The following is a 9,935-nucleotide window of genomic DNA, read 5'->3' as shown; positions in this document are numbered from 1 at the left end:
AGTCATGTGTCGTTTCAAATTTTTAGTTAAGAACAAATAGAACAATAAAAACGCTGAAAATGTTCTCTACGAAAAATGAAAAAAATGGGTTGTTCATTCCGGCGATCTGACGGGGGCACTAAATATTGACCACAAATCTTGTCGCAAAACGACATGATTCAACTTTTATTCTTCCTACGAACGTGTTTAGCTTTAAAGCAGCTATAATGAACGTTAATGTGGCGCAACGCTGCGTACCGTACTAATACAGCAAGAATGTAACACCTCGCCTGATTGCTCGTCACAGTTCAAGTACTTTAGTGGCCACATGTTTACTAGCGCTTTAGGTAATTAGCTATCTCGTGCCGAAAGTCAAGATGAACACCAAAGATGTGGAAGGTCTCAGTTATAGGTAGTTTCTCAAATCAAAAATTAATCATCACCCAAAAGGGGCGGAAGGTCTCAATTGTCCAGCCCGTTGAAGCTGGCTCGAAAGAAGCAGCATTAGCATCTCAAAGAGACGAAGTGTCAAGAAGGGACAGGTGAAAAGCAACAGAAACTAGGACACTAGAACAAGAGGTCGCTTACACGAGACGTCGGCCACCCGCACGAGAGAGACAGAGAAGGGAAAGGAATCCTACATACATAATAACTAATGTAAGGAATCCTGCCTACATAATAACTAATGTAAGAAATCCTACCTACATAATAACTAATGTAAGAAATCCTACCTACATAATAACTTAACCCAACAACTGAGACCTGCTGTCAGACACCGCGAGCTCAGCGGTGGGGCGCTCAGGAACAATCCCCCTAGGAGCGCGAACTTCCATAGGACTTCTGACGAGCACAGACACGCGTCAGAAGTCCCCCCTGAGGGGATAGTTCAAGTAGGGATTTACTCGCCAGAACCTGTTGCACGCGACGAGTCAGTTTCGACTTGCTTAAAAATGCATGAACATATCAGAATTTAAGGTAATGTTTACATATTTGTTCGCACGGTTCAATAATGGAATAAATAACTCCAAGAACTGAGTTGAGAATAAAAAAAAGGTAAAGAAAACAAGATTTGTCATTCCAACGGAAATGCAAACTGTAATCAACCTTATATTTTAAATGCAAATCTCCCAAATTGGAAATATTACGGCATCTGTTGCCCAACTTCCATGCTAACTGACAAGTTATGGAATTTCAAAATGAAATGTGCGATGCAAAACGATACAGAACTTCCGGTGTTACATGGTACAAAATTTCCGCATCAATGATGCAACTTAGCAAGGAACTATGGCATCAAACAGCATAAAGGCCTGACGCGGTACGAATATAGGTATACACTTATATGTAATCAACAACCACGAATTATTGCAGTAAATGCATTTTCCTATGGAAGGCATCAATACATGAGGGACATGTATGAAGAATGGATAGTAGAACAAAAGAACATGATGGAATTTGGCATGATATTTACCAACCTTATCACATTTGAGAACATTTGGTACTGACTTTCTTGAACACAAACCAGGCACATGAGCTTTTGATGCACAGTTAAGTCTCTGATGTTGGAGTTATCATTATTTCATTAAGAGAGAGTTAAATTCTTCAACCGTCATCGTAAGTTGTGATCGTGGTGGTCATCGTAGCCATCACCCTCATCTTACTCGAGGTCATCATCTTCCAACTCGGGGTCATCACCGTTCGACTCATCATCACACTCATCCAACTCTTCCAACTTGACATCATTATCACCATCCCATTGGTCGTAGGATGACGTAAAACAATGTCATCATACAACTCGCGATCCCTCATCCTAGGGGTGTTCGCTTTCGCCCAACTCGAAGTCATCATCTTCGTACAACTCGCAATCATCTTTCTGCAACTCGAGGTCATCATCACCAAACAAATCGCAATCTTCTTTCTTTAACTTGAGGTCGTCATCATCCAAGCCATCCAGGAGGTTAGGATCCTCAAGGTCCGGATCCTCGACATCAGGCTCAGTGATGTCAAGCTGATGCAGCGGCACAGTAGCGAACATTCGCTTGATGTGTTCGTCGAGATACTCGGGTATGGCGTCTGCAAGCTTGGCACTTCGGTAGAGATTAATCTGCTTCAACACTCTGGAGTGGTTGTCAAGCTTGCGCTCGAGCTTTGGCAGGATGTTAGTAGCTAGGTAGTCCAGCGAGTCTGTGCAGCACAAAAAGACTTGGTTACAAATAAATGTAATTGAACATTCTCAATGGTAAAAAATTGGTTTAGTAGGAATTGTAAGTTAGGAGTAATGGACTAAAACAAATCGGTCAATAGAACAAATGTTCAACAAGGTTCTAAAAATTGCATCTGTGAGTTAAGTGATACTGTTACAAGAAGACAAGAGAGGTAACGTACCTACATTAATTTCAGAACTCAATAATAAAGTACAAGTCATACAGAAAAATCTACCAATTCCAGCAGAGAAAAATTACACCGAATTGTGTACGAAGAACGGCATTAATAATAACTAACAGCTAAAACTATGATTAACAAGCCTTGCATAGATTGTACTGCGATGTATTATATAATTAATGTAACCAAATCTCACACTGCCTGTGTGAGATTTTGACATACAATCTTGCAGGTTATTGCATCGTATGTATTTTCAGGTAATTTTCGAGTGCATGTGGTATCATATTGTGTCAGAAATATTCGGCAGTTTCAGTAACATCAATTATATTTCACGTCATGTTTTCATGATGCGCTTGCACTTCAGGCCATCGTCCAGGTAATCGTTAATTGGGCATTGTAGTTAAGACGTTCAATGTTTAATCATGCTGTTACATCATTCGATGTTCTAGACCTGCCTAGCGACGACTCAGAGACGAAGGACGACGAAGGCAGCGCATCAGCGTGACCTTGGACTACGAAGTCCTAAACTCATCAAAAATGTGATGCATGAAATGTTATCTATTACTCTGTCCTTCTTGTGGGAATACTCCAAAAAATCCACCAACAGAGCTGTTATTTGTTACTCAATCTTCTTTGTGGAGATCCTCCAAGGATTCAACCATTCAGCAAGCCAAACTTATTTTTGTGAGTGTCTTGGTCCCACTTTTGCTGACCACTCCTAATTATGTTGACTCATCATCGGTATATGTCTACTTTTCTCATTGTTAGGATGCATTGTTCAGAGAGTAGTTCGTTCTTTCGACACGCATTACCCAAATGTTAATTTTTATAGTTATACTGTGACCTAAACATCAGATGGATAGATCTCAACTGTCTCCAAACAGAGTTAAGAAAGATAAATTACAGTTTGTTGTATTCGTTTATAGTTCAGATGATGGATTTGTTCAAACTATATGTTACCAAGTCTCTTTTCTTGCGTGATTACTTCCCAAGTCGGATACTTTATGGGCTTGTTTTGTTCGAAGATGTTTGGGACAACTATGCCATTAGACACAACAATTTTTTATTAAGAGCAGTTGAAGCATTGATTCGGCGTGGTCTAGTTGGTGCAGTTCTGTGTACAATACTGTTGGATAAAAAAACATACCGGCCTTCAATGGCATGCAGCAATAAGTGATATAACACATGGAGAGTGGGAAGGAGCAAGCTAGCGGCTTTCAGCAACAAGTGAAATAGCATATGGAGACTGGAAGTTATCAAGATAGCAGCTTTCAGCAATAAGTGAAATAGCATATGGAGACTGGAAATTATCAAGATAGCAGCTTTCAGCAATAAGTGAAATAGAATTTGGAAAGTGGAAACAAGCAAGATACCGTCGAGGTTGCGCCGCTGCGGAAGAGGCACCCAGGCAGCAATAGCATCACGCGCCATGCGCATCAGGTAGCTGTCACTGAAGCCTTCAAACTCCGGTAGGGCCATCATTGACCTGAAGTCCATCACCACCAGCGTATTGGCAGGGGATCTGATCATCCTGTAAACAAAATAATTCATCAATTGATACCAAGCAAACTTTGACAAGAAGAACCCAGTTATAAGGGAGAATTATAAATTAAACTCGGAATTCTTTTTTAAAAATGTGACAAACAGTGTGGTATCACATCTATCAAGTATTTTTTAGAGCTTGAAGCTCGAACAAGAATTTCTGCCTAGAAGCAAGAATATATATATCAAGATAAATATAAAGAAGCCAGGTTCCACAAATAGAGTATGCATTATGTCTAGAAAGGACTTTAAAATTCTAGAGTGAACACCACAAGAAAAATTAATTTTTGAACCAATAAAATTGTATATGTATATGTCTAATATGGAAAGAAATGAAGCAGATGCATATTCTTAAATGAAGGATTTACACAACAAAAAATGTATAAAGAGTTTGATAACAGTGGATAAAGTTAATTTAATTATTATTCAGATGCTTCAGCTTTTAGGCACAACATTTATAATTATGAGGCATGTTTTTAGAATTGGTACAAATTTTAAATTACACCACCGCAGCTCTGCAGTGGCTGTTCAGAGCACGCACGCTCTGTAGTTACATCTGTTCACATAATTTAGAATTCCTTCACCTAGATTGAGACTCCTGCCAACTGTGAAGTTTGTGCTGTAATACTGTATGGCTTCTGTGTGCTCAAGGTATAAATCAGTTGATATTCATTTATAACTCAGTGAGGTGCATGGAAAAAAAGTTATGAGAGATGAAATAGTGTGGAAATTGGTTAGGGCCTTCAAAGATGGCAGCAAAAACATTCATGATGGAGAACAGAGTGAGAGACCTTCAGTCTTTACTAATAATTTAATTCAAATTGTGGACTGTTAAGTGAAAGAAAAAAGACAACTGGCAATTTTGTTCTTAGCTCAAAAGTTTCTTGCCATCACAAGAAGTGTTCTTTTGAAATTGTATTATTTCATTTTCTAGGCTTGTGGCAAGCTTTTTTGACAAAAGCTTACAAAAGCTGGTCCAGAAATACAATTAATGCCTCAAGATTAATGGGAATTATGCATATAAGTAAGGTAGGGTAAAAAGTAGTAAAGTAGTAGTAAAATAATAAATAAAGTATTATTTATTTTCACTATTATTTATACTAATTTATTTTTTCATATCAAAATGATGTTTACTTAAAAAACGTGATTCATATAACTACTTTTTGCATGTACCTTTTATGTTACCACAAAGCTTCTAAAATTGCATTGCTCAACAATGCAGTGCTTGCTATCAATGAGAGGATTTAGTTGCAAATGATGCTGGACATTCTGGACCCAAAATTGGATTATTACTCTTCTATTCTCCTCAGCCAGATCACAGACAAGGAATGCATCAAAACAAGAAAGATGCAACACATGTTTTGCTTCTCATTGCAAGCCAAGCAGGAGCTTAACACAATCAGTGCTATCATTTACTGATGAACAACAGTTTAATCAAAGTACCTCTTCCTGATTCATGCAGTTGATTATGAACTGGATAGAATATTTTGTTCAAATCAATCCTTATGAAGACACTGGAAGTGGAGTTGGTTGTGAATAATAAAGAAATGTCATGAAGAGAGCATCATCACAAAATGTAACCAGAGGAATAAGAAGGAAAATATCAAATGAGATTATCAGCTAAAAGTTGAGTTAAAATAAAATGTTAATAGATAAGTTTGATGATTGCAATATCTGTAGTCATTGACAATCTCATATATTGAAATACAGATAATGAATTATTACCAGTGATGAAATTACAAATTCAATTAATTAAATCAATTTTTAATAAAATAAAAAATTAAATAACGTATTAACAAAGAATAAAATTAACAAAAAAGTCACCAGCCAATTGAACTTTGGAAGACCTTGTTTTGTGTGATGGCTTTCACAGGACTAGCATCACACATCAGTAACATAAATGCTTGCACACAATAAGATACATTTCTGGACGATGGTATTTAAAAATAATAGAAAAAAACAAGTTTGAAACAGCCTATAAGACATCTAATGTACTACATGATTCTCTCACTCTTTAATCAGCATCAATTCATGATTAGATGTCCACTTTGGGAGATCCTCAGCATCTGGGTGCTTCAGCTTGTAGTGATGCATATGCAAAGCTTGCTTTGCAAACCTGACATATGCATTGCAGCAGGTTCTAGGCGTGCGTGTCTGCAAAAAACAAGGTCCTTGGCAGGAAAGCTTAGTATTGATACAAATTATGCAATGAAATATTTTAATAAAAAAATCACTCGCAAATCTATTTCAATGTTAGCTAGAACATTTTTATTATAAATTAGAAATAAAAGCAGCTGAGACAAATACTATCCAGAAAAAAAGCTTAATGTTGCTAAATCAGATCCTCTGAAAAAACTTTGAATGCAATTGAATACAAAAAAAATATTATATAAGAGTAACACAGATTTAACATTACAGAACTCCAAGGACTTAATTGAATAAAACAGCAGTCAAAATAGCAGCATCACCTGTCATCTCCTCTGCAAAACAGGCTACAGCCATGTATGTGAATATTAACAGAAAATACTAGAAATTGCCAAACAGGCTACAGACATATTACAGAATACTAGAATACATGTGAATTTTTACAGAAAATACTAGAAATAGCCATTTTCCAATGCAATGAATATATATAATTTTAAATAATAGGGTCACATATCCATGAAGAATTAATTTGTGGAATTTTCTTGTATATCAAGTGCAATACTTTAATACAAGATATTGGCTGAGAGTTCAATACATTTTACCACACAATAGCTTGAAGTGCTCATTTTCAGTTCAATATGTGCAATCAAAAATAAATAAATGAGCATGAAAGCTCAATCAATTGCACAATTTAATTTTTGGCAGCACACAGTAACCACAAAATATTAGTAACAATTTAAACTTTACAGGAATGAAGAGAGATATTTTCTTGACAGATTTTACAGGTAATAAGGAAATTATGAACCTATATTATTATTATACTGGAATAAATAGGATTCAAGACGAGATTGAGCCACTCGCCTGAGAACATTTCTGGATAACCAAAAAGTTAAATAAAATACAAGAAGAATCAAGTGTGTAATAATTTCCTGGTAAACATATCTGACTAATATGGTATTCTGCATGTATTTGCACTTAAAATCTTTTATTGCCTGCCCATGGTTAATCAGGCGCCACATAGCTTACTGTGGCAACATTTTGCAGAGTGGAGGTTATGGGCAACGAGCTCCAGCCTGTCACAGGGTGCGTACCGATATTGAGAAAAAAAATTACAGGACTTTTCCAGGACTCTCCATGATCATCAGTGTAATTTCCCAGGAGTCGTGTATGACAGGTTTCGCATGACTGAAAGAGTAACCGTGCATATTCTATGATATCATCTCCTAAAGTTGATAACTAGCATACGTGTAAATGCATAGAGTGGGCAGACACAGAGGATCAAAAATGACACAAATCTGGCAATGCCCACCAAATTTCAGACGTCAGAACATCTTTTGTTACAAAGCTGGTTAGTTCGGCACATGGGGTTGGCTTTGGCAGTGGATACAGGCCTGCTCTCCATCTCTACATAATCACAGAGGCAGTAGACACTACAGTGCTGATGTGTGCTGACTTTTGCGACGGACTATTCACCGATACATTTTGTAGCAAGAAACTGCAGTTGCATAGCTGTCAGCAGACCACAAATCTGAAATGCGTAACTGCGCTTTGCTTTTCACTTCACTGTGTTGCTTAGCTAACTTGGTGTGTTTGCTGCCTTTGGCATGGCTTTTCAAAGCTTCTTCTCCCATATTTGACACATCGAAGTCTTTTGAGCACAATGTACATATTGCCATACCTTCATGCTTGGGATGGCGAGCAAGCTGGTCACGATAAGCTTCTATTTTTAATAACAAGTCATGAAATTTACACTTTCCACACATGGCGATGTAGAAATTGCACGCTTAAGATGGAACGCTGCCACTGCACATCAAATAGTTTCGAATGCAACTGAGCCTGGTGACCGAGCTCACGTGATTGGTTCTCCAATCTCATGACCGACGGTCACGTGATTGGAGAACCAATCAGAAGGCAGGAAACAAGAGACTGTGGCACAGTCTCTTGTTCCATGCGTGCCAATCAGAATGGAGGAAACGTGAGACTGCAGAAACAGTTTAACGCTAATCGCGTAGCGTTAGCGGGAAACGGCGGAAACGCCCTTAGTTTCTCATAACCACCGAAAAAAATAACCATGAATCTCACAGCCTTGTCTGTCGAGATACTCTTCAACTGATATCTATTCTTGGTGTTGGATCAATAATATTTTAGCTGGAACTTCAGGGAGGTACTTGAGCTTCCCGCTCCGCTAATGCGTTTCATTTCATGCAGTTCTTTCAATGGCGGGCAATGAAGTCGCAGACAATGAGATAAAAAAACTATAGGAACAAAGAAACTTTGATAGAAACTAGCGATGAGGATGCAGGTGCACCAGTGCTGAAGCTGCACATGCACCAGCAATATCTCAGGCACACACACACGTGAATGACTTACAGTCTCATCCCCATGGGTAACATAGACACAAGTTTGAGCGGTCGGAGTTGTCGTACACGGAGATGGCTCTGCTTGAGGCCAGAAATTCAGTCCTTCCATTCTCATAATTTTCAAAAATGAATTCAAGTTCACAATTGTGCGTTTGAAGACTGCATTTGATAGGAAACAATCTATATTAATGCCTGGTAAAATAATCGCAGCGTATGTAAAATAGAAGACACCTAAATAATATTTAACAAAATTAAGGGCAGATATCAATCGCACCCAAGGTTGTAGCGTGACACAACAACCCGTGGCGATTAGGGTTAACACACGCAGCACAGAAAAATACTTCCTTTTTTCTATTAATTTGCAAATTCCAGTATTTTCCATAATCTGAAATGAAATTCCAGTACTTTTAGGCCTGGAAAATGAAAAATCAAATTTCAGGACTTTCCAGATTTTCCAGGATCAGTACGCACCCTGCTGTCAGTAAATCTCAGTGCATTGCCAGTTATGGTTTATGATAAAGCAGGTCCATTTGCTGTATCATCTAAGAATTTTAATCACTCCTGTAATTTATTATTGGTAAATGCAGCATTATTTCTGTTTGCAATTGTTTTGCTTGCAAATATGTTTTATGTGCAGGGACAATACCGTATACCATGAAAATTTGTTTATGTTGTCCAACATACCCACAATTGACAGAAGTCAAGAGTGTCAGTGTAACATTTAAATTGCTTCATTTGGCCTGTGTCTATTTTTGTATATTATTCCCAACTAATTGCCATGCTTCCAGTGGATATTCTTTTTCATATAACATGCAGCTTACAACAGCAATAAAGGGAAGAAAACCTATGTTGCTTGTTAGACTGCCTTGGCAATGCAGTCCAATATACAAAATGCCTTGGACATTTTCAACTATTGTTTTATAGGGTGACTTCATGCAAAACCTTCAAGGAACAAAATAATAAACATTATTCCTCCCTGCTGATTGATAGGAATGATGCTCAAAACCAAGGAGATGAAATGCTTATGAATTCTAGGAAACTTTTGTACTTAAAAACAACTCACTCTAACAAAAAGGAATACTTTCATCCAGTTAATGCCATTGGTGTAATGGGAGTGGTTTTGAGCAGGCGTTTTGTTCCAGGTGTACACCACTCCTTTGATGAGACGCAAAATCTCTTCTTCTGTCCAGTGTCCATAGGCAACTAAAAACAAGTCATGGTCAGCTTAGCCACTGCCATACTGATACTCCAAATAGCTTAGAATAATCTTAGGGAATTTTTTTCAAGACTTTTGACCAGTCTGGAAAATCAAAATTAGTTAAAATATTTTACTCAGACATGTATGCTATGCTGGAGAAAAATTTTTTAATAAGCAAGACTTGGGCAATTAGAAACTGGCATCATTGAACGTTAAAGAGTAGTAGTAGCTAGCAAAAGGAGCCTATCGTCACACTTTCCATAAACAGCTTAAATCATAGGTTACCCCAATCTTACCCTCGAATATTACCAACAAAATTACCCAATTACCCC

At 37.7% G+C, this 9,935-nt stretch overlaps 1 protein-coding gene across 1 annotated transcript; it reads right to left on the bottom strand.

The window, feature by feature from the left end:
- Positions 1 to 1,047: 1,047 nt before the first annotated feature.
- On the bottom strand, positions 1,048 to 9,701 carry LOC108668781. The gene is made up of 4 exons (XM_018156034.2): positions 9,469 to 9,701; positions 5,912 to 6,054; positions 3,732 to 3,889; positions 1,048 to 2,160 (listed from the first exon to the last, which is right to left on the bottom strand). Exons 1-4 carry the CDS (start codon positions 9,490 to 9,492, stop codon positions 1,787 to 1,789), a joined length of 699 nt encoding a protein of 232 aa, XP_018011523.1. The 5' UTR covers positions 9,493 to 9,701; the 3' UTR covers positions 1,048 to 1,786.
- Between the last annotated feature and the right edge of the window lie 234 nt (positions 9,702 to 9,935).

Source organism: Hyalella azteca, unplaced genomic scaffold, assembly GCF_000764305.2.
Source record: "Hyalella azteca isolate HAZT.00-mixed unplaced genomic scaffold, Hazt_2.0.2 contig16207, whole genome shotgun sequence".
In the NCBI taxonomy this organism is placed as follows: domain Eukaryota; kingdom Metazoa; phylum Arthropoda; class Malacostraca; order Amphipoda; family Hyalellidae; genus Hyalella; species Hyalella azteca.
The sequence above is the reverse complement of the archived record's forward strand: the minus strand, read 5'-3'. Positions and strand labels throughout refer to the sequence as shown.

Excerpts from the sequence above, each read along its gene's own strand:
- LOC108668781 (XM_018156034.2), bottom strand. The coding sequence starts at position 9,492 with ATGAAAGTATTCCTTTTTGTTAGA. Across the intron at positions 6,055-9,468 it reads AAGTATTCCTTTTTGTTAGA|ACACGCACGCCTAGAACCTG; the intron begins GTGAGTTGTTTT and ends TGTTTTTTGCAG. Across the intron at positions 2,161-3,731 it reads GCAGCGGCGCAACCTCGACG|ACTCGCTGGACTACCTAGCT; the intron begins GTATCTTGCTTG and ends TGTGCTGCACAG.